A 26,578-nucleotide genomic window follows, 5' to 3' on the forward strand; every position below is an offset into this window, starting at 1 on the left:
TCCTCTGCCATCATCTTCACGAAGATCTAAAGAGGGTATATCTAACTATTGAGGACCCTCTTGAACTATGGACAAATATCAAAGGACGTTTTGACCACCAGAAGTTGGTCTTACTCCCTAAAGCCCGTTACGAATGGCTTCATTTACGACTACAGGATTTTAAGACTGTCAGTGAGTATAATTCTGCCCTGTTCTGCATTACCTCTGAACTTAAACTATGTGGTGAGAAAATTACTGATAAAGATATGTTTGAAAAAACTTTCTCAACGTTCCATGTGCTCCTGTCGCAGCAATACAGGGAACGTCAATTTATCAAATATTCTGAATTGATATCATGTCTTCTGGTCGCGGAGCAAAACAACAAGCTCCTACTGCAAAACCATCAATCGTGACCCGCCGGTGCAAGCCCATTCCCTGAAGCGAATGTGGGCAATTATCAAAGCGGGCGAGGTAGAGGAAACAGCCCCAGCAGAGGTCGTGGTCATAGTCGAGGACGGGGATATATATGGCATCGAGAGTCCCAGAACACTAAAAATAGCAGTGGTGAATCGAGTCGACACAATACGGGGCGACCTTCGAAAGGGAAAAGTAGCGGGAACCAAAGCAACATTTGTTATAAATGTGGGATGTCAAATCATTGGTCCCGCATATGTCGCACCCCTAAACACCTCGTTGATGCATATCAACGCATGATGAAAGAAAAAGGAAAGAATGTTGAAACTAATCTGATTGAGGATGTACCTCCAGCCACGATACCAGACGTTCATTTGGATGCATGTGATTTCATTGAAAAAATAAATATGTATACTAGCTCTAGTAGAGCTATTATTGGTGATGAATGTCTGGTAGATAGTGGTAGTACTAACATTATTCTCAAAGATATGAAATTTTTCTCTGAGTTGTCTCCGGCAGAGACACCGATTGGTACTATATCTGGTGTCAGTAACCTTATCGAAGGCTCTGGCAGAGCACACATAACATTATCTTCGGGTACCAAATTAACTATTGATAATGCATTATATTCTAGTAAATCCAGAAGAAATTTACTTAGCTTTAAAGATATTCGAAAAGACGGTTACCACCTAAAAACAATATCTGAAAATAATATTGAATATCTTCAAATTACTCCAAACAAAAATGGCAAAGAAACAATTGTTGAACAATTAGAAGCCTTATCCTCTGGATTATATTGTACTAATATCAAAAAAAAAAAAAAAATCCTATCGAATCATACATGGTGAGTAACCAAAAGCGATTAGATAAAAACACATTTAATATATGGCATGACCGTCTAAGTCACCCTGGTAGCATAATGATGAGACGAATAATCAAAAGTGCAACTGGGCTTTTAAAATCCAAAAAGTTGTTTTTGTTTATTTTTATACTTTTTTAATTTAGGGGAGGAATATGAAAAATAAAAAATCGTTGAAAAATTTTAAAATCCAAAAACGTTGAAACAACAAAAAAAAAACGAGCTTACGGAATCGAAAAGAGAAAATAACAGTACATCTGGCGTGATATGGTGTATATAAAAAGATGGTTATTTTTAGTCATTTAATGCACTAGTTCAAGTTTTAATATTTATAAAAACACGATATAACACTATCACACTGCACTTCTCGTTAGGTAAGTGCACACATCGTTGGCTTAATATAGTGATGGTAAGATACCAAGCTCGTCCAAGGATACATCAGTTTTCGTACCGCGTCTTTGTTAACGTCTAGTCGAACCCAAAAGTTAAAATATAAAAAAATGGCATAAAAAGAAGGAAAAAATAAAAAGGTAGTTATTTATGATAGGAATATGGGATGTTTAGAATCAACGCACCTCTTGATGCTTTGTTAACTAGCTCTTACTATGGTGTAACAAGAGCTCAATTGTCAGATGAGGAACTCTGTGTGTAAATGCGTATGGTTGTGTAGTATCTAGATCCGAATCCTATCACACTCGAACATATCGATTTAAATCAGTAGGGAACACCCCTCGACGTCAGAATTTAGTATTAATTAATTAGATAATTTAAAGGGTTTAAATTACTTGTCCCTATTAGTCCGTCAGTGAGTTGTCGATTCTCCTAATGTAGTTACTTTTATAAAAAAAAAAAACAAGTCATGTTACACTTTGGTGCTATCTCCACGCATATGCCAGAGCTTACCTAACCCGAAATCCCATCCAAAATCTTTAACATTCTCTATGAGCATCAACATGTTTTGACTCTACATAGATGTAGAAAACATAGAAAACATGAACGTCCCAAGTTAATGGCATCATAAGATTATTGGTAGATTTTAAGGATTAGACAGAAATATTAATGACCCAAGTTAATGGCGACGCCAAGATTTCACTCATTTTCAATAAACTATTTAACTAACTATAGTCATTAACACACACACTTTGTTCACCCATGATCTTCCTTAGTTACATCAACATCAAGGGGGTAAGTTTCCCCCCAAACAATCACAAGAATTTAAGCCCAAAATGGCAATGGAACTAGATGTTACCAAACTTGAAAAATTATATTAATCATAAAAAGCTTAATTACACTAATGATTCTTAAACTTTTCCTAATAATTACAATAATTAGAAATAGTTGGGTAAAAGAGAAATGTGTAGTGGAGAGATGCGAGAAGATGAGAAAGTAAAAATGGGGGAAATGGCCTTTATTTATAGGTTGGTTGGGTGCCAGGCACGGGGCGTGCTTGGATAGGTGACTTGCTATTATGGGTTCTCGGGGCATGGGGCGTGTCTACGAGGCACGGCCCTTGGTCAACTTTGTGGGTCCCCATGTTCATCCAGAAGAAATTTTTGTCTTGTACTTCTAAGGCACAGGGCGTGCAAGGCTTTTCTTTAGTGGTCTTCGTGATTTGTCTGAAAATTTCCGGATCCGAGGCATGGGGCGTGTCTGGACGTTTTCTTACGCTTTTCGCCCGTTTTTGCTTTCTTCGTTAATCTTAGGTTATTTTTGTTATGAAAATCAAATATCAACCAATTTAAGCCTATTTTGAATATTTCTTTAACAAAAGATATAAAAACATGTGCATTTTTGCTTATTTCAAGCGCAATAGATCGTCTCACCCCTGATTCCCAATCAAATACATATAACAACCACAACAAAGAAAACTACGGCTAACCCAAAGGTTGCTCATTAATGAAAAGATGAGTAGTACAAGTAAAGACGAACTAAGGGAAAGAAATACGAAATAGTATTGATAATGTAAACTCAAAACAAAAACATACACGTTATTACATAATCAGAAGCAAAATACTATGCATAATGAGATCAGATCAGATCATAAACAAATAAGATACAAATGCTAAAACTACACGACTATATTATACCAACAAAACATGTGGCGTAATGTGGAAGCACCCAGAGTCAGAAACAAGGGGTAAACAGGTAGCTACTGTCACACCCCAACTGATGGCGGAAACATCGGAGTAAGACGAAAACGAGATTGCAATAGACTTTATAACACTAATATGACAAGTATTTAAGGATAAATTTCATTTCATTGCGAAAAGGATCAAATTACATCGTTTGAACTCTGAAATGGAAATACAACAAGTTGAAATAATGAAGTATAATACAACAAGTAATAAAGTTTAAAATGCGTTTCTAGGCATCCTACTAAGTTCTATGCATCATCAACATCATTATAAACCTGCAACATGTTTTAAAGTATAGTTCAATACAAAAGTATTGACGAGTATACAAGTTTGATGTATTAGCATATAAGTATAAAATGAGTAAGAACAATGAACAATCCACATGGCAACCTAGCTATCAAGGTTAACTGTGAGTGCAGTATTTTTGCGGGGAAGAGTTGCCGCATGCGGGGAAGATGAGGGAGAAGGGGTAATGGGGTGCCCCACTCTCTTTTACCCAATCGTGCATTTAAAAAAATGATTTGTGTGAAACCATCCTTTATATTTTTTGGGCAAGAGTAATGTATGAGAGGGGAATTGACATGGCACATCATGATTGGGTGGTTGAAAATTTCCGCACATCTCATGGTAGGTTCACCCCCTTCACCCTTAGAATAGCTCTACTACTAATCATAACCACGTATGGACTACTAAACTTCATAACATACCTTGATAGATACGCTTGAAACCCTTTAGTTTGTATTTATCGTCTAACTTCTCAAATACCATGTGTCTCCTTTCTCCTCCACAGAAAATATGCTAGATGTTTGTGGGTTATTTTTACGTGTGTCCATATTTGATATTTCTTCTGACCTGGTCAATATAGAAGACTTTGTATACTATTTAGTATTTACCACCCAACTCTTTAAATGTCTTGCATCTCCTCTTTCTTCATACGACAGGAAAATATGTTCATCCTTGATGGAAAACTGCTGGTATGGCTATTTTCTTTTATTTTCATACATCTAATCCATACAACCACCTTAGCTCAACCAGAATTCCTTTCCTACTTCTGCGAAAGCGCGGCTAACTATACCGTAAACAGCCCGTACCAAAGAAATCTCAACATCACCCTCTCCACCCTCCCTACCACCAACAACGGCTTTGGTTTCTACAATCGCACCATCGGCCAAGGCAATAATGATACAGTCCACTCAATCGCCCTTTGTCGAGGCGACGTCAACCCTGATGTTTGCCAGAGTTGTCTTAATGACTCCATTGTTAAATTGCGACAGCTCTGCCCAAACCAAAAGGAAGCAATAGGATATTACGACTATTGTGTGGTGAAGTACTCCAACCAGGTTATATTGGGAAGCACAAGAATAAAGTTTTATGTGTATCTGGCTAACCCGCAAAATGCAACGGATATTGATCGGTTCAATGGTGCTTTGGGGCCACTAATGAAGGATCTGAGAGGAAATGCATCCGCTGGCGGTCCTCTACGGAAGTTTGCGAGCGGGAGCACGACTGGTCCTGATTTCTCAACGATTTATGGGCTTGTGCAGTGTACTCCTGACCTGTCGGAGCTAGACTGCGACTCTTGCTTGGAGGATGCAATCAATAGAATTGCACAATGGTTTAATGGGAAAATTGGAGGAAGAATTCTTTTGCCTATGTGTACTTTTAGATATGAAAACTATCGGTTTTTCAACCAGAGTGCTGCGGTCATCCCACCATCACCACCACCAGTTTTGCAGCCATCTCCGCCAATTGCACGACCTTCACCACCACCAGGTATGGATTATGGGCATGTTTGGCTAAGCTTTTTGAAACAACTTATTGACTTATTGGCTTTTTGAAAAGTCATAAGCTCCAAAATTATGTTTGGCAATGAGGGTGTATGTGATGAGAAAAAACAAATAAGTCAATAAGTCACTCCATACTGACTTTTTTAAAACCTAATAAATCAATAAGTTGTTTAAAAAAGCTTAGCCAAACGTGCCCTATATTTTCTTTATGAAAACATCAGTTTACTTTGACGACGACTTTAGTAAACGTTCTTGTCGTATGTAGTTACGTCCTAGTCAAAGTATGAATAGAATTTAAAACATATAAGAAGATTTTTTTGATTTATTTTCTTTTTTTTGGAAATAGTTGTTGTAGTGTGGGGCTACACATAAAAATGCTGCAATGACTGTTTCCTACGCCTGTTTAAGAGTAAATTGCCATTTTAGTCCCTGAGTTTTGTCCAAATTTGCCAGTTTAGTCCAAGTAGTTTTTTTTGTGCATCTGGATCCCTGACTTTTACATTTTGTTGCCATTTTGATCACTTTGCCTAACTCCATCCAAAAACTCCATCTATAACCAGGGGTACTTTGGGGATTTTCATTTTAAATGTTTTTAATTGCCATTTTGATCCAATTCCAAAAAATCAAAAAAATTCCAAAAAATCAAAAAAATTCCAAAAAATAACAAAAACTCTAAAAATCATAAACATTCTAAAAAATCCAAAAAATTCTAAAAAATCCAAAAAATCCGTTTTGGCGCGAACCGTTTCGACCCGTACCGTTTCGAAGCTGAACCGTTTCGACGCGAACCGTTTCGACCCGTACTGTTTCGAAGCCGAACCATTTCAAGCCGAACCGTTTCGACCCGTACCGTTTCGAACCGAACCGTGCCGTATCGAACCGAACCGTTTCGAGCTGAACCATTTCGAACCCGAAACGTTTCGAGCTGAACCATTTCGACGCGAACCGTTTCGACCCGTACCGTTTCAAGCCGAACCGTTTCGACCCCTACCGTTTCGACCCGAACCGTGCCGTATCGAACCGAACCGTTTCAAGCTGAACCATTTCGAACCCGAATCGTTTCGAGCTGAACCGTTTCGACGCGAACCGTTTCGACCCGTACCGTTTCGAAGTTGAACCGTTTCGACCCGTACCGTTTCGACCCGAACCGTGCCGTATCGAACCGAACCGTTTCGAGCTGAACCGTTTCGAACCCGAACCGTTTCGACCGTACCGTTTCGAAGCCGAACCGTTTCGACCCGTACCGTTTCGAAGCCGAACCGTTTCGACCCGTACCGTTTCGAGCCGAACCGTTTCGACCCGTACAGTTTCGAACCGAACCGTGCCGTTTCGACCCGTACCGTTTCGACCGTACGGGTCGAAACGGTACGGGTCGAAACGGCACGGTTCGATACGGCACGGTTCGATACGGCACGGTTCGGTTCGAAACGGCTCGGTTCGATACGGCACGGTTCGGTTCGAAACGGTACGGGTCGAAACGATTCGGCTTGAAACGGTTCGGTTCGAAACGGCTCGGTTCGATACGGCACGATTCGGTTTGAAACGGTACGGGTCGAAACGGTTCGGCTTCGAAACGGTTCGCGTCGAAACAGTTCAACTCGAAACGGTTCGGGTTCGAAACGGTTCAGCTCGAAACGGTTCGGTTCGATACGGCACGGTTCGGTTCGAAACTGTACGACTCGAAACAGTTCGGCTTGAAACGGTACGGGTCGAAATGGTTCGTGTCGAAACGGTTCAGCTTCGAAACGGTACGGCTCGAAACAGTTCGCGCCAAAATGGATTTTTTAGAATTTTTTGGATTTTTTTAGAATTTTTATGATTTTTTAGAATTTTTATTATTTTTTTGAATTTTTTTGATTTTTTGGAATTTTTTTGATATTTTTTGAATTGGATCAAAATGGCAATTAAAAACATTTAAAATGAAAATCCCCAAAATACCCCTGGTTAAAGATGGAGTTTTTGGATGGAGTTAGGCAAAGTGATCAAAATGGCAACAAAATGTAAAAGTCAGGGACCCAGATGCACAAAAAAAACTATTTGGACTAAAGTGGCAAATTTGGACAAAACTCAGGGACTAAAATGGCAATTTACTCCCTGTTTAATAAAGGGTCATATAGTACACCACAATGTTTCAGAATCGATGTTTTTAAACCGGACCTCAAAACAGACTGGTCGCTTCACTGGTTCACTAGTCGGATTGATTGAACCGGACTATATAATCGGATTACATCATATATTTTTATATATAACTCAAAATTTTAATAATTTTATAACATACGTGAAAGCTAATTTATAAACGTTAAACATAAAAAAACCTATATATATATATGTTTGAAATTATACTATTATATAAGTAAATAATGAATATACATCTATAAATATTATACATAATATATTTGAATTTACTTAATTTTAAGCGTTCGTTCAAAAAATGCTCGGATCAAAAGACGATTGTTCGACTTTGGCTCAGTTGAAAAAACGCTCGGTTCGGTTCAAATCGGTTTGTAAACGAACCGAGCACGGGCAAACGCCCGATCTGTAGGGACACTTTTTCACCCCTACAATTTTTTTAATATATTTTAAAAGTGATTATGAGTGGATCAGAAAGAAAATGTATAAAAGTATTATTTAATGGTCATCTTATTCTCACACTTCTGAATCTTATTTTCACACTTTTTTCAATGTATCTCTTTATATATATATGTGTGTGTATATATAGAGAGATAGAGGGGTAGGGTGTGTAAATATTAACACCTTATTTAATTGAAATAAGAAGAAAAATATATTTGTTTTTAGTGAAATTATAAGGTAGATTTGATAGAAGGGATATGAATGCTCTTATCGGTACACCGTTTCTTACTCTCTCTCTCTCTTTCTCGTATATGCATAGAGAGAGAGAGAGAGTGAATGTGTACCAATATTAAGTCCTAAGGGTGAAGGGGGTGGTTACCTATTCCAAATAGGTAAACTCTTAATTTACCCAATCACACATTGTTATGTCAATTCGTCTAAATAAGTTACATAATGCTCAAAAACGTTGGCGGTGGTTTAGCTAATGGGGTTTAGATATACTATTTAAATACTTCAAATTGAGTCCAAACTTGCGGGTTGAAACGAGTCCTTACCATGTTAGGGCTCTACCTGGTTGAGGTTGGGTTCGCCCTACAAATTACCATATATAAATGTCAAGAGTTCTTGTAGCATCCGATGATCAAATAGATCATCTACTCGCTTAGAACAAATTAAAATAAAATTAGTATTTTCCAGACTTCACCCTACAATTTTACTATCATAAATTTCATTTATAGGTAGTTCTACATACAAATAATTAAACAACTTTTCAATTTCTTCAAACTATTACCATCACTTATAATAAAATAGTGTACGCAGTGGAAGTCTTGTAATTAATATGTACCCTGCCAAGTCTTCCACTATAAGAGAAATGCATTCAACTTACTTTTTAATTTAATAAGTCTTCCACTACAAGAGCACCCGTAGTGGGGCGTTTTTTTTAAAAAAATTGAAAAAGAACGCCCGAAAATGCCCCTCCCCCCATTACATCAAGCGTTTTTGGGCGTTATAATTTGGAATCTTGCATGCAGGCGTGTTTAATAAAACGCCGAAGGGATGAAATTGAACATGCAGGTGGCCAATGAGATTGGTCCAAGTAAGGGACCTTTTCTTTCATTTTTTTTTTAAATCTTCAACCCTTTGACCAGCCAATCATCTTTGTTTTTTTTTTTTTTTTTTAATGATTGAATGGGGTTATTGGCATAATGCCCCACTACGCCACTTTTGCTATAATGCCCCAACGCTGACTAAGATGCCACGTGTCGGATAATGCCCCATGGTGGGGGCATTATAAGTTGTTACCACTACACATGGTCTAAGAGAAATGCATTCAACTTGCTTTTTAAACCCATTAGTTAAATTTTCCTGCGCGTTGCGGCGGGGACCCAATGACTGCAAAACGCGTGTCAGTAACGGCAAGCAGATACCGAATATCAAAACATAAACAAAAATGTCGTGAAAAGGATAGTCAATCCGTCCTAAAAAAACGATTTTAAATAACCTAATATATAATAATAGGACCCACACGCCCTACACGTTGGAAATTCGGTTGTTTTCAATTCAGTTAATACGGTGCTAACACGTTAAAATATGGATGAGCTCGGTACCGGTAACGACACTGAAAGTACCGATCCGGAAAATCATCGAAATTAGGTAACGGCACCGAAAATGCTTGGTATAATACGGTATGGTATTTGAAGGTAAAAATCAATAAATATAGGTATTGTTCTAGACCGGTGTCGAATCGAAAGTAACGATTCTGAAAACGCCAAAAGGTGGGTACCAAATTGGTACCGAAAATAATTTGGTATAGTAAATTTGGTACCGATACGATACCGGTTTGATTACAGGATTTGATACGATTTGCTCATCAATAATCTAAATATCCAAGTTAATTTTACATGCTACAATTCATTCATTACGTAAAAAGATAAAAAATAAAGCAAAATAAGTTGTTGTGTATATAAAACCTCATTCAAACGAAATAAAGTTTACTTAATGAAAAGTAATATAAACTGTGCAATTACTTGCATTGCTACGTTGCTACAGGATTTGATGAGCTCGGTACCAACCGGTACCGAAAATACTGTTACCGAAATCCCCAAAAGTGGGTACCGGTACCGAATATACCTGGTACAGTAGGGCTTGATACGGTCGGTACTGGTACAGCACGGGTATTTGAGGGTAAAACCCGATGAATACCGGTGCCGAACGGATACCGAAAATACACTCAGTTTGATAAATTTGATACCGGTACCGGCACACGATACTATTCATTTATTTCTATTTTTATTATTGTTAATTCATTTATCTTTTTAATATTTATTTATTTATTTATTAGTGTTTATTGAGTTGTCTTTTTAATATATAGGTAAAAGGTAAATAGGGGGCTGCTAGAATGAAAACCACCTCGAGTTGTAAGAACCGCGAGAACTACACCCCACGGAGCGCCGTTCGCCATGATTTTTTTTACAAGTAGATGTGTGTATTATAAACACAGCCGTAAAAAATCATGGCGAACGGCGCTCCGTGGGGTGTAGTTTTTTACACCACATGTTTGGTGTTTTTTAATTTTTTTTCTTTTTTTTTTCACCAAACTTGTGGTGTAAAAAACTACACCCCTCGGAGCGCCGTTCGCCATGATTTTTTACGGCTGTGTTTATAATATACACATCTACTTGTAAAAAAAAATCACGGCGAACGGCGCTCCGTGGGGTGTAATTCTCGCGGTTCTTACAACTCAAGATGGTTTTCATTCTAGCGGCTCCCAAGGTAAATATATAGGTAAATATATAGGTAAATGCGTATATGGAAAAGGGTATAATGGAATATGGTTATGATCAAAATTTAGCATACGAATTACATACATCATGCAAAGCTAAGAGCATTCACATCCAACCCCCTAAAATTATAAATACATTCCACTAAAAAACAACTCCTATATCAATATATTTTCACTAAAAACAAATACTTTTTCTCTCTCCTTTTCAATTAAATAATATTTTTATACCTTTATCATTACATTTTTCTCTCTCCTTCACTCACAACCACTTTCAATATATATTAAAAAATTATAGTGGGTGAACAGTGTCCCCCCAAATATACAGATGAACAGTAACATTTTCTCTCTCCTCCACTCACAACTACTTTTTATACTTTTTATATTTTAAAAACACCACACTGAGAATATAATGCCTTGGATGTGAATGCTATAACACACAATTTGAGGTTATGGATTTAGTTTAAGTGGACTCAGCTCAAACTTTAGCTAAGCATGTCATGGTGATCAATCTAGAGTGTTCATGGGTGACATGTAACCGATTTATTTTTAAGCTAAATATTATATTTTTTTAGTTAAAACATACTTTATATTAAATTAAAACCTTATTAATAACCAATTAGTTTATGCATATGGTATTTGTACTATTAGCTTTGGGAGTTTTTCAAAAAAAAATTGGATTTTTCCTTTTTAACCCCAAAGTTTCAATCTTTGTCAAGTTAAGTTTAAAGTTTTAATATTTGTTTCCTTTTTAACCCTAAAGTTTTAATCTTTGACAATTTGAGTTTAAAGTTTTAATCTTTGGTAATATTTGTTTCCTTTTTAATCCTAAAATTTTAATCTTTAACCATTTGCGTTTAAAGTTTTAATCTTTAACCATTTGCGTTTAAAGTTTTAATCTTTGGTAATTTAGCTCCTTTAATTAATTGGATTTTTCACTTCTAATTCAAAAGTTTCGATCTTATACAATTTAACCCCTTTGATTATTTTGATTTTTCACATCTAATTCAAAAGTTTCCATCTTTTGCGATTTAACCACTTTGATTTTTTACTTATATGTTGTAATCTTGGCTTTGGGGGGTTTTTTACAAAAAAAAAAAATGATTTTTTTACTTTTCACTCAAAAGTATTTCATAAATTACTTTTAACCAAAAACTATTTGTTTTTTTACTTTTAACACAAAACTTTTTATCTTTTGCATTTTGCTTTCAACTTTGGTCCCTTATAGTTTTCATTTTCTGCAAATTTTTTTGTTTATGTTTCGTTCTAAATTTTGTGACTTAACACATCGCAACGGCGTCTTTGGTTTAACGTTTTTACATTTCGTAATTTTGCGAGTTAACACGACGCAACGTGCGTGTGTGTGGATGAACGTTTTTACATTGTCTATTTTTTCCCGTTTGACAGGTTCAACATAACGTGCGCGTCCTAAATCAACTTAGTTATAACTAAAGAATTCTCGCCGCATTGCGGCGGGTTGTAATTCTAGTTTATACTATATAATAAAGTAAATTAATAGGGGACACACGTCATTAATCGGTGAATCTGTAGCCTTATTTTTCCGTCTAAATCCATTAACTCATTTAATAAATGTATTTTGTTTAATTTAATTTTAAAATATTAGTTTTTTACTTATTTTTTTTAACATTTTGAAAATGTTGATATAATTTTGTTATCTCTTTGATTTAGTTTCATTTATTGTTTTCAAACTATGAATTGAGTTACTTATTTTCTTAGATAACGTTTTATTTTGTTGATTTATATTATCTCTTTAATTGATTAATTTCATTTAGTGTTTTCGTATTTCGAATTGAGTTGCTTTATTTTCTTCAATCACCTTAAAAATCATATTGTATATGTATAAGAATTTAATTGATTGAAATTATTAGTTTTTTTAACAATGTATAAGAATTTAATTGATTGAAATTATTAGTTTTTTTAACAATGATTTTTTTAATCATTGTCGTTTGTGTTACTTGAACCCAATACCCCCTCCTCCCTCAAACCCAAGTGTTTAAAGAATTTATTTTTACCAATTGATCACCACACCATTGGTATTAACTCATTCACATTTTATTCCAATATTTAGTAAGATATCTTAGGTATTACTAAAATATATACCCATTTTAACAAAATACTAACAAATGTTTACTTATTATTTTTTAGATTTTTTATTCAACTTGTATTGATTCGAACGGTTTTACTCTGTATAGAATATATGTAATATGTAATTTCAATTATCTTAAGTATTAAGTATTTTTTTAATAATAGCGTTTTCATTACTTAATCAGTGTAATATATCGGGTTTTAACCTAGTTGTTTATATATAAATTTTTATTAATTCTTGAAAATTTATATGTAAGATTATTAATGCAAAAAGTTAACAAAAAAAAAAAAAAAAATCAAAGTAGTGCGACCAATGTTCGACTCTCACTCTCCCCGTTATTTTCTGCGGAAACACTTGGTGTTCCGTGTGACCAATGTTCGACTACCACTCTCCCCGTTATTTTCTGTGGCATCCAGGTAAAGTGCGAATACGGGTGGCACCGGTTCGTCTTGGATGGGAGACAAGATTTTACCAATGATTCCATTGTCGTGCCTTCAGGCGGGGAGGTCGGGTTTCCACGCATCTGGGAGAGCCAAGGGGCTGGAGGTAGTCGAGTAGTCGACCTTGGCCACAGTACCCGGTGTCAAGGTGAATGACACGTCGTTCCTTACCGTTCAAAAAAAATGTGTCGTATCTGTGTCAGCCAACGAGTATTCGTATCATATTCCGATTCATATATTTATTTTTGAGATTCTTCTAGTAGGTTGACCCGTCAGAACATGATTCGTTTAGCACCCAAAGATTGGATGAACTAACGTAGTGATTGAATGTTAAAGAAATTATAGATAGTTGTAACAAACAAAGTTACTATATGAACTTTTGTATTGATTGTTGATGGTGTGTATAGGACTCTGATACACATTAGCATGTTAGGGCTGTTTGTTTACCTCTTAATGAGGCTCTTAATGGTTTATACATCTTACTGGTTTAGTACTTAATGGTTCAGACTGTTTGTTTCATGAGCAAATGTTTGAATGGTTCAGACATTTGCCTGTGAATGGTTAACCATTATACTGAGTCTGAATGGTTAAGACCTCTAATCTGAATTAATTAGACATTTGCATCTGAATGGTTAAACATTATACAGGCTCTTAATGGTTCAGACCTTTTGCTGATTCAGCACTTCATGGTTTAGACATCTTACTGGTTCAACACTTAACCTTTCAGAAGTTGCAAACGGCCACTTAGTTTTATTTTTTTAGGAGAATATTATATGGAATAAGATTTTAGGGGTATGTGAATAAGATAGTATTTGTTAATATTCTTATACCCCTCCTCTATATCTATCTCTACATATATATATATATATATAAATATATATATATATATATATATATATATATATATATATATATATATATATAAAGAGATAAAATAAAAGGGTGTGATAATAAAATTTTTGAAAGTGTGTGAATAAGATACTTTTAGTGATAATTTGTCTACATGTCATACATTTGTAAAAGGTTAGTATTGTCAAGTGTTGAAAGTAAACATTGATTTATCACTGCATTTTGTGTTGTATTTTCTTTTCAGGCAAAAAGAATAACACGACAAGAAATGTGATAATCATAACAATTATTGTTATAGTCACCGTCATTATAATAATGGCTTTGCTTTGTATCATAATAATGAGATTTAAGAAGAAAAGGCAAATGACACCTTCAACAACCCCCACAAGGATTCAGAGTAAGTTATAATAGCAATTGTTTTGAGTTTTTGTTATAATAGTAATTACAATGTTTTTCTAACTCCTCTTACTTTATAATAGCGGACACGACGACCATGGATATTAGCACAGTGGAATCCTTACAGTACGATTTTAGTGCAATGAAAGCAGCAACAAATGACTTTTCAGAAGAAAACAAGCTCGGACGAGGTGGTTTTGGATCGGTTTACAAGGTATGAACCAACCACTATATAGTAATTTTCATCAAAATAAGTACATTATTTGGAGGCCCTTATTTCTACTCTTTCAAAAAGTACATGAAATGTTGAAACTAAATAATTTGACACTTATAAATGTCTACAAAATGATTACATATATAAGGGCCAAGAACATGAAACATAGAAGAGATTGTGTATTTGTAATTGTTGACAAATACATCCACAATTCTTATATAATGCGTATGAAAACAATGTTTGTACTTGAAAAAAATGTCAAAATAGGTCTCTACACTCGTAATCAAGTGTAGACAAGTAAGTTGTACGCTTGTAAGCTTTTTTTTTTTTTTTGAAAAGAACAATCTTCATAATGTTTATAACTAGTAGAATTTCTCCGCGTTTTGCGGCGGGTATTCGATTGCTATCATTTCGTTTTTCTTTGGTACCGCAATCGCTATAGCAATAAAAAAACAAAAACCCAACAATAGACTATTTTAAGATCAAGAGTGTACAAAACAAATTAAAAAAACATATAAGGCCAAAATTGTTTATAAAGAATTAAATCTTTAAAAAAGTTTGTATATTTTAATATTGACATTCATCAATAAATATAATAAAATGTTTAATACTCTAGTGAATACAATACTCAATTTTCAAAAAAAAAAAAAAAAAAATTATATCAACATGTCAAAAAAAACGAATGCGATACCGAGTATCAGTTTCTCATGGTATAAAAATTGACTATTTGACTGTTTGATAAAGTTGTAATTAAAAAAAAATTAATAATAATATAATAAAAAAATAAGTAAAAATGAGGAGTAGATCAAATACAAAACACATTTCGTATACAAACTGTAAGAACTATTTAAAAACTGACATTTAGCATCCAACCAGTTATAGAGAAATGGTAAAATGATAACCTATATAATATCAATTATCTTGAATTCTTTATAATTATGTTAACAACAAATTAATCTTTATTTGGATCTTCCTTTTGTTTTCATTGTGCTGATAAAGAAAAGTGTTGATATCATTTCATCTATGTGCTAAAATCAATTATCTTGATTAATTTTCATATGCTAATAGAATTTAAAAATGCTAGTTTTATGTATGTATTGTTTTAATATGTGCTAACTTAACTTTTTTTAAGTGCTATGATGTGTTCTTACGGTTTGTAGGATAAATATGTTTTATACATAAATAACCCTGTAAAAATGATGTGGTTTGGTTTAATGGCGACTATGAACAAAGATATTATTAAAAGAAAAAAGATAATAGTAAAATATAGTTTAGAAGAGGACGTTGTGAGTTAGATTAATATTAATATAATAAAAAAATAAGTAAAAATGATGTGGTTTGGTTTAATGGCAACTATGAACAAATATATTATTAAAAGAAAAAAGATAATAGTAAAATATAGTTCAGAAGAGTACATTGCAAGTAAGATTTAAAAGTAAAAAAATTAATCCTAGAATTGATGTTTCTTGCTAGAACTTAGGTAGGTGATGAATTATAAAGGAAAGAAACCACTGGAGCACAACGAGTTTATATATTAATAAAAGTTGTGAAAAACAAAAGAAAACTTATATGAACCCAGTGGATGTCACGTTGCATCCATCAAACCCTATCCCTATTCAACTAATCCTAAATCATTAATGCTAGGCTAAAGTAAAAATTGTGTGGTTTGGTTTGATGGCAATTATGAACAAAGATATTATTAAAAGAAAAAAAGATAAAAGTAAAATATTGTTTAGAAGAGTACGTTGCGAGTTAGATTTAAAAGTAAAAAATTAATCATAGAATTGGTATTTCTTGCTAGAACTTGGGTAGGTGATGAATTATAAAGGAAAGATACCACTGGAACACAACGAGTTTATATATTAATAAAAGTTGTGAAAAACAAAAGAAAACTTATAGGAACCCATTGGGTGCCATGTTGCACCCATCAAACCCTATCCCTATTTAACTAATCCGAAATCATTACCGTTGAAGTAAAAATGACGTGGCAACTATGAACAAAGATATTATTAAAAGAAAAAAAAGATAATAGTAAAATATAGTTCAGAAGAGTACGTTGCGAGTTAGATTTAAAAGTAAAAAATTAATCCTAGAATTTGTGTTTCTTACTAGAACTTGGGAAGGTGATGAATTAAAAAGGAAAGAAACTACTGGAGCACAACGAGTTTTATATACTAATAAAAGTTGTGAAAAACAATAGAAAACTTATAGGAACCCAGCGGGTGCCATGTTGCACCCATCAAATCCTATCCCTATTCAACTAATCCTAAATCATTAACACTGAAGTAAAAATGACGTGGTTTGGTTTAATGACAACTATGAACAAAGATATTATTAAAAGAAAAAAAGATAATAGTAAAATATAGTTCAGAAGAGTACGTAGCGAGTTAGATTTTAATGTAAAAAAATGAGTTAATTACTGTTTTCGTCCCTAAGGTTTGTCAAAAATAACGGTTTCAGTCCATTAGTTTAAAAATTGCGATTTCAGTCCATTAGTTTCATTTTCGTAACCATTTCAGTCCACTTTTCAAACGGCGTTTGTTTTATGCAGTTAATGGAAGCATGTGCTTCTCACGTGATGGGCAATTTAGAGATGAATTGGGGGTCAGGGTTTGGATGAATAAGGGGTTGGTGGTGTTTAATACAACTGGGTTTGTGAGAATTGGAATGGAAATGACCAAATTGCCCATCACGTGACAAGCACGTGCTTCCATTAACTGCATAAAACAAACGCCGTTTGAAAAGTGGACTGAAATGGTTACGAAAATGAAACTAATGGACTGAAATCGCAATTTTTAAACTAACGGACTGAAACCGTTATTTTTGACAAACCTCAGGGACGAAAACAGTAATTAACTCTAAAAAAATTAATCCTAGAATTGGTGTTTCTTGCTAGAACTTGGGTAGGTGATGAATTATAAAGAAAAGAAACTACTGGAGCACAATGAGTTTTATATATTAATAAAAGTTGTGAAAAATAATAGAAACCTAGTGGGTACCATGTTGCACCCATCAAACCCTATCCCTATTCAACTAATTCTAAATCATTACTGCTGAAGTCATTGTAAAAAGTAAGTGTATATAATATAAATATAAATATAAATATATAAGTGTATATAATATGTTATACTTTTACACTCTTTGAAATATACATATCTACACATGTATATAAGTATTAAAATGTTCATATATATTACACTATACCTTATATTAGAAGTGCTTATAAAACAAGAATGCAAAAATATTTGTTGTAACAATTATGAATCTAGATATAATTAAGTATTTGTTTATATACTATCTTATCATATATAGGGTAAGCTTACAGAAGGGGACCAAATAGCAGTAAAGAGGTTAGCATTGGATTCGGGACAAGGTGACCTAGAATTCAAGAATGAGGTGTTGCTGATGGCAAAACTTCAGCATCGTAATTTAGTCCGGTTGCTAGGTTTCAGCATACAAGGAAGTGAACGACTTCTCATTTATGAGTTCATGCCAAATGCAAGCCTTGATCAATTTATATTTGGTATGTTCTTAACATTGTTAAAATAGAACAATTGATCTGCTTACAGTTGGCAAGTACTATCTTATAATATCACAAATATCATCATAAAAGTCCAAAAACATTATAAAAATAGAACAAAATGATGGGTGATCAATTTTAGTTATTTAAGGAGGGTATCAAATGACATTCACTATAGTAAATATTGTTACTAATACCAGATAAATGATTATGCTTGTAGATCCAACTAAACGTACAATTCTTGATTGGGAAAAACGTTACAATATAATCAAAGGAATTGCAAAGGGACTACTATACCTTCATGAAGATTCCCGTCTAAGGATCATTCATCGTGATATGAAGGCAAGTAATGTTTTGTTGGACGCCCAAATGACCCCTAAAATTGCTGATTTTGGCATGGCAAGATTGTTTAAAACCGAGGAAACTCAAGGAGACACAAGCCGAATTGTTGGAACCTAGTAAGTACACTTTGTTTATATGTTGTTTAAATTATAACTCATGGACTGCTACACCTTGTTTTTTGCATGACTCACATGTGGTCAAGTTGTTTGAATTAGTCATTCTTTAATTGTGATTAAGGAACAAAAAAATGGCAGTATTTTAAACAAGCCAATAACTATCATCAAAATGTATAAAAATATATATCTAACACAACATACAAGCTTTCAAACGTTGCATTTGTTTTATCTTAAACATCCCAATACTAGGGTTGCCAAGTAACCTGGTACCATCCCTATATTTCTGCCATACAATGCTTTCTGCACGTCCTAAATTTCTTGTACCAAGAGTTTTAAAATATCCAAGACATGTAAGCGGGTTAATTAGCAGGTTGTAACTGTATAAATGAAATTGCTAACCTTTTTCCATGCGCTCTTACAGTGGTTATATGGCGCCCGAATACGCCATGCATGGGCAATTCTCAGTAAAGTCGGATGTCTTTAGTTATGGGGTGTTAGTACTAGAGATGGTAACAGGTCAAAAGAACCAATGCTTTCGTAACGAAGAGAGTGTAGAAGATCTTTTAAGCTTTGTAAGTATTCACCTTATCTACACATATACAACATGGGGATCATATTGTATTTTAGGATATATATGATAGTTTACAAAAAATAATCCAAATTGTAAAGTATTCTAGTTATTCATTAGGGTAGCAAATCCTAAATGCACTTGATCTGGTATGGGGTTTGGTGAATTAAATTTAAAGAATGGTTATTTAAATTTTCTCTTTGTAGTGTACAAATACTCAAAACAAAATTGTTAATATGTTTTAGGCATGGAAAAGTTGGCGTAATGGGACAGCATCAGATATAATAGATCCCATATTGAAGACCGGATCAGGTTCATTGCGTGATATTATTAGAAGCATCCACATCGGGTTATTATGTGTCCAAGAAAATGTTACTGACAGACCAACCATGGCTTCAGTTGTTCTAATGCTTAATAGCTTCTCTATCACACTTCCGGTACCCACAAAACCTGCATTTTTTGTACGTAGTACCGTTGATCCGGAAATGCCACATATACAGGAGTACAGTTCTTCAACAAAGAGCAGTGGTTTAGAAAAATCTAAATTATCAAAATCTAGATCCAGATCTTCTCAGTATTCCTTAAATGAAGTTTCAATATCTGATTTTGGTCCTAGATAAGCATCTAGAATGATGCTTTAGGTGAAGAAACACTATTTAGTTCTTACGATTTAAAGTTACGTGTTGAAGATGAAGTTGTGAACTTGGATATACTTTTATGACAATAACGACAATCATGATGTGCTTATATCCTTTTGGTTTTTCGGATGTTATATCATAGTGCTAAATTATTTTATGAGCAATTATTGACTTCAATATAATTTTTAATAACAAGTAATGGATATATTAGATCATGTATCATGATCATAAAATAAGGTTGGTTTTAAATTCTAATTATAAGTGTGTCGTTTTTCATTGATGTTAGAAGTACTATCACAATAACGTGACGTGTAAACGGGCAATAAGTTATGTCACAACTCCCATTTGAATAGCAAAACTGATCAAACTATAAATAAAGTTTTAGGGGTCCTAGAGGTCGAAAATCACTATTCACAAAAAGTTGAACTCTGTTCACAAATTCCACAGTCTTCAGGGGCTAGGAAACCAAATGTATTGAAAGTAGGGCTGGAAAATCGTGTCTAGACGGGTTTAACTACTTTATATCCAATGTACTCTGATGAAACACCGATTAACACAGGGTTTATCGATGGGGTTATTTCGTCTGTGGGGTTCAACCTCTTTTCTTGCTCGTAACAATGGCTGGAGATTTGCAAAACAGTAAACACCGTTAGTCTCGTTAAGAGGGGGAGAAGGGGGGTTTCCCTCTTAACCAGGCTCCGGCGTGAGAATAAGTACTGTTCTGAGAGAAATAAACAGTGTGTGTATAGAGTGAGTATGGAGAGTAAAGATCCTGAACCTGAATGATGAAGGGTCCTATTTATAGCCGGAGGGTGAAGAAGGAAGGAGCAGCTGTGCCAGCTGCGGGCGCGTGCCAGCTGTCCGACCAAGGGGAATATCCTCTTGGTTTGCTCTGTCACGGCAGGTGTGGTAGTACACGTGGCGTCGCTACATTTGTCCACGCTGGATACCTCGTACTGGCGTCGTCAGCCCTGCTCCCTGATTTGTTGCAGGCCTATGTGGCGTTCTGCGTATGGTTACACGTGTTGTCCTTTATGTCGGATAGAGCATCTTTGGTGCCAGCTGCGAGTCTTCCAGAAGCTTCTAGAAGCTTCTGGATTGCTACGCTGATGTGGACGCCTTGTATGCTCAAAAGTAGTGTGGTATCTGCCATGTAGGCAGGGAATTGGGACCATACCTCTTCAAGTCCCCCCAGTCCAGTGTGCCTTCTAGTTGAGTTGATCGTCTAGGAAGGATTCTGGACTTATGAAAGTGGTGAGCTTTTGCGGCGCGTGTAGTTTTGTGGCCTTTTGGAAAACGTGAGCCAAATGAACGCATCGCGCGTGGGTTTTGGCTTTTTTTAAAAAGTGAGCCAAATGGACGCATCGCGCGTGGGTTTTGGCACTTTGTAAAAATTGAGCCAAATGGACGCATCGCGCATGGGTTCTTGGCTTTTTGTAAAAAGTGAGCCAAATGGACGCATCGCGCATGGGTTTTGGCCCTTTGTAAAAAGTGAGCCAAATGGACGCATGGCGCATGGGTTTTGTGTGACAACTCGAAACTTAGAACCTTTCGTTGTATCTTGATGTAACTTGCTTGAACGTTACGTGACTAGTTAACCTGTTAATTTAATGATATAAGTAAACATTCTATGTCATTAGGTGTTATGATTATGTGTTATGCTTGTATGTATGAGTGTGATTATGTGAACCAAGACACAAGGACACGACTCGAGACCATGCGGTCTCGAGTGAACAGTAACAGTTGGGCCGGTTGGGCCGTTTAATCACACCTGAAACCCATTAGGGTGCACCATGTAGAACTAGTATATATATTACACTCCTAGCCATCTTTGCCATTTTCTTGGGCAAACCATACACACTCTCCTACACACACACTCCCACATTCTCTCACTAAAACCCTAGAGATCAAACTTCACATTTCCTCTCCTTCTTCTCGGATTCAATCGGCATCAACAAGGACTCGGTCAAGCTCATCACCAACACTCGGACACTCCATTTTATTCATCTTCTTTACCATCTCGGTGCCTTTCACAATCGGTTAGTGTTTCTAGATGCTCACTAGGTGTTTATGTGACTAATGATGCTACTTGCCTTGATGAAATAGCATGATGATGTTCTTAATGTGTATGATGATGATAATCGATTAACATGTCTTGAATTCGGATATATTGCATGATGGGTTAATGATATCTTGTATCTAAATGTGATTTAAACCACTTATTGTTGATGTTCATGAAATCGGCTTGCATATGTATTAGATAATGTCATGTAACCGGATTAGTGTAGAGCCGAGTTTGAGGTGTTATGTGATGATTGAAACCATTAGATGAGTATGTTTAAGTGTTTTGATTGTTGTTCATGTTATGACCATGATTAATGCTAAAAACCCTAAAATATGATGAACAAGTTTGATGATCAACATGAACATGACTTGAATATATGAAGAACTTGTTGAGTATGATATGAATGTGTTATGAATATTTGAAATCTGATTGTTTGATCCATTTTGGTTAATTATTAGACAACAAAACATGTTATAATGGATAGTACACACTGTTGCATGATATTGGAATTTCATTGGATAGTACAACTGTGCAGAATCAGCAGTTGCTGGGGGGTCGAGACCCCTGATTCCGACTCGAGACCATAAACATGATAACTCGAGAACATAGATTGCGACACAGGTTGCGAGTCGAGAACCCCTAGTCTCGACTCGAGACCACACATGATCATCACACAAACATCATGACCCGAGACCCTGCTTGCGAGTCCGATTACGACTCGAGACCAATACATGCATGACCCAAAACCACCTCGGTTGCGACTCGAGACCTTGTAAGCTACACTCGAGACCGCACAGTCTCGACTAGAGACCGCACAGTCTCGACTCGAGACCATATGCATGTACACACTATTTGGACTTCCACACTGCTACGGGCTTGGGTATTTGGGCCGGACTTATGGGCTTCTTGTGTTACTGTTGAATGCGTATTTTGGGCTTGCATGCTATTACGAGACCAACTGTTTGGGTCACACTTAGACTTTGTTTATTATATGAATGTTACTGTGGAACTCGTTGCGAACTGTCGTTGAACTGCCATGCTAGATATGTATGCCATGATTGTTACTTGTGTATAATACGTGTAGAACATACGTGCACTACTTGGATACAAACCTGACTCGAATGGTATCTGTGTTAGGACGTAGTTGACCACTTACAACTTGATTGACTTTTCTGTGTATCTGCCGAGCAAACCAAGGTGAGTTCACACCCTCTACAAAGCATGGGATTCCCTGGGTTGGGAATGGGGTTAAGGAACGTAGATTCCTCGTCCTCCTAGGGTAGGACAGCAATGGTTCAGGAATGAAATTCCTCGTCCTCACAGACAGATAACTCGTACTAGACTAAAACTCTATCACGAAGTCCCTCCTTTTATATCGACTTAATCGCCGGGCCAATGGCGAGCGGGTCATTAGTTAGATAGCGCTATTTAGGTCTGACAAACCTCACACCGTGCCGCAGAGGACGGGCGTGAACTAATGGATCTGGGGCACGTCAATGATGATAGACATTGACAGTTTCAGGGCACATAAACATGACTACAGTCAGCAGTTGATATGGTAACGAGTCTAGTGTATACATGGGGTAGCCCCCACGGCCGAAATGCCAGATAACTAGCACGGGGTAGCCCCCACGGCTGGAATGCCAGAGTAACCGGGATAAACAAGTCACGCTTTTAACTATGGGGTAACCCCCACGGCAGGATGCCAGATAAAGGAAACTGTTTTCGAAACAACTTAAAACAAACACCCAACCGTGAACTCACTTAACTTGTTGTTGACTCGTTACTACATGCTTTGCAGGACCATAGGTACTTAGCTGGAGCTTGCACGGAGGAGAGTCGTTGTGGGACATGGATAGCTGCGTGCCATGTTACACTTGGAAACAATTGAACTTATGTTTTGGTTTTAAATCTTATGCTTCCGCTTGCAACTTAAACCATGTTTTGTTTGAACACCAATTGTATTGGTTGGATTTTATAACTACTTATATGCCTGTTCAATATAATTGGTGGCTGGATCCTGGTCAGTCACTCCTCCAAGCGGTAGTACTCCGCAAGTGGATTTTTGGGGGTGTGACAGATTGGTATCAGAGCCATTGGTTATAGTGAACTTGGTTTTAATAAAGGAGAAACGTTTTTGTTAAAACCAGACTATAACCTGTGCAGTGCTCAACGGTCCACAACGACGCTTCACTCCACATGCAAGGCTCGACATTCTAGGTGATATGATCTATATATTGCCTACCTGTTAGTTACATAGTACAATGCTTATGGTATGCTTGGTTAGTATAACTACTATTGCTTGAACACATGTGTGCTTACTCCCTTCTGCCATCGCACTTTCGCGAACCTCTCTCACTCTTGTTTCCCTCTTGTATGAAGATCATGAGTGGACGCGTTAACATGACTCAAGCCCAGTTGACGGCTCTGATTAACGAACGAGTTGCCGCGGCACTTGTAGCTGCATACGCAGGAGGTATATCCTGCAGTCCGAACTTATTCTAGGATCTTTAGGATCCTACTCTCGTGAACCAACCTTTGTGTTAAACTCTGTCTTTTCTTTCGCCCACGATAGGTCAACATGCTCAACCACCGGTGTGCACCTTTAAGACCTTTATGGACTGCCGACCCACTACTTTTAGCGGAACTGAAGGAGCAGTAGGTCTCCTCCACTGGTTTGAGAAACTAGAATCTGTCTTCGAAATGTGCGAATGCCCTGAAGCGCGCAGGGTGAAGTATGCTACCGGTACTCTCGAGGGTTTAGCCCTCACGTGGTGGAACGCTCAAGTTCAAATGCTGGGGTTGGTTGCTGCCAACGCCACCCCATGGGAAACTTTCAAGGAAATGATCAGGGAGGAATACTGCAGTCGTGATGACATTCATAAGCTGGAAGACGAGTTCTACAACCTCAAGATGACGGGGTCAGAAATTGAGGCGTATACTAAGAGATCGCATGAACTTGCCTTATTGTGTCCTACTATGGTGGACCCTCCATTTAAGCGAATTGAACTCTTTCTCAAGGGCTTGGTGCCAGAAATCCAAAGTCATGTGACTTCAGCAAACCTGGCCACTATCCAGCAGGTTGTTAAGTTGGCTCACCGTCTTACTGATCAGGCGGTGGAGCAGAACAAGTTACCAAAGCGCATAGGTGCTGCAACTACTTCTGGTACCTCTAGTGACAACAAACAGAAATGGGATGGAGCTTCAAGCAAGGGTTCAACTTCTGTGCAATCTCAGTCTCAGCAGAGAAAGACTGATGACTACAAGAGCCCCAGTCAGCAATCGTCTGGTGGTCAAAGTCAGGGTGGGTACAAAGGGAATCACCCCAAATGCAATCGCTGCAACCTACACCACAGTGGGCCATGCACCAGGGGCAACTGTCATCGGTGCAACAAGCCTGGTCACGCTGCAAAGGATTGCAGGAGTTTATACCCCGCCAATCAGAATCGTCAGCAAGCTCAACAGAATTAGCGGCAGCAATAGGGTAACAACAAAGGGTGCTTTCAGTGTGGAGCTGAAGGCCACTTCAAGAAAGATTGTCCCCAACTGAACCAGAACCAGAACAACAACAACAACAATCAGGGGAACGGTAACAATGGGAACCACAACAACAACAATGGTGCCAGGGGGCGGGTGTTCGTGATTGGCCAAGGTGAAGCAAGGAATGACCCCAACGTGGTGACGGGTAAGTTCCTCCTCGACGACTTTTATGTTACAGTTTTATTTGATTCGGGTGCCGATACTAGCTATGTGTCACTAGAAGTTAGTCAAATGCTTAAGCGTATTCCAACACCCTTGAGCAACAAGCACACTGTAGAGCTAGCTAATGGTAAGAGTTTGGAGGCCTCACACGTAGTCAAAGGTTGCAAACTTATTCTCGCTAACCAGACCTTCTCTATTGACCTTATTCCTATCGTCTTGGGTAGTTTCGACATTGTCATTGGGATGGATTGGTTATCCCAACACCGAGCAGAGATCATTTGCAACGAGAAGATCGTTTGTATTCCTGGTTCCGGTAGTGAACCTCTCATAATTCGTGGCGACAAGAGAAGTGCTGTTGAGAACATCATCTCTCTCCTCAAGGCCCAAAAGTGCTTACGAAAGGGCCACACTGCCGTTTTGGCTCTCGTTACTGACACCTCAGAGAGAGAGAAGAAGATAGAAGATTTTCCAATTGTATGTGACTACCCTGAGGTAGTCCCTGAGGAATTACCTGGTCTTCCACCCCATCGCCAAGTCGAGTTTCAGATTGAACTAGCTCCCGGAGCTGCGCCTATAGCTCGTGCACCTTATCGTTTAGCTCCATCGGAGTTAGAGGAACTCTCTACGCAACTACAAGAACTCTTGGATAAGGGTTTTATTCGTCCTAGCTCATCACCCTAGGGAGCTCCCGTGCTATTTGTGAAGAAGAAAGACGGTACCTTCAGAATGTGTATCGACTATCGTGAACTCAACAAGGTGACTGTGAAGAACCGTTATCCTCGACCACGTATTGACGACTTGTTCGACCAGTTGCAGGGGTCGAGCTACTATTCAAAGATCGATCTGAGATCGGGATATCACCAGCTGAGAGTTCGAGAAGAGGATGTCTCTAAGACAGCCTTTAGAACTCGTTATGGGCACTATGAGTTTTTGGTCATGCCGTTTGGGCTGACAAATGCACCTGCGGTTTTCATGGACTTGATGAACCGAGTGTGCAAGCCATACCTGGACAAATTCGTTATAGTCTTCATCGACGACATCCTGATCTATTCTAAGAGTCAGGAGGAACACGAGCAGCATCTACGACTTATTCTGGA

At 36.9% G+C, this 26,578-nt stretch overlaps 1 protein-coding gene across 1 annotated transcript; it reads left to right on the forward strand.

Annotated features, from left to right (window-relative positions):
* The first annotated feature begins 4,253 nt into the window (after window positions 1–4,253).
* LOC110920710 (cysteine-rich receptor-like protein kinase 15) lies at window positions 4,254–19,878 on the forward strand. Its single transcript, XM_022164906.2, has 7 exons — window positions 4,254–5,160; window positions 14,165–14,317; window positions 14,400–14,530; window positions 17,843–18,053; window positions 18,271–18,508; window positions 18,930–19,080; window positions 19,322–19,878. The coding sequence occupies exons 1-7, from the start codon at window positions 4,296–4,298 to the stop codon at window positions 19,694–19,696; spliced, it is 2,124 nt and encodes a 707-aa protein (XP_022020598.1). The 5' UTR covers window positions 4,254–4,295; the 3' UTR covers window positions 19,697–19,878.
* The last annotated feature ends 6,700 nt before the right edge of the window (window positions 19,879–26,578 follow it).

This window comes from Helianthus annuus, chromosome 17 (genome assembly GCF_002127325.2).
Source record: "Helianthus annuus cultivar XRQ/B chromosome 17, HanXRQr2.0-SUNRISE, whole genome shotgun sequence".
NCBI lineage: Eukaryota > Viridiplantae > Streptophyta > Magnoliopsida > Asterales > Asteraceae > Helianthus > Helianthus annuus.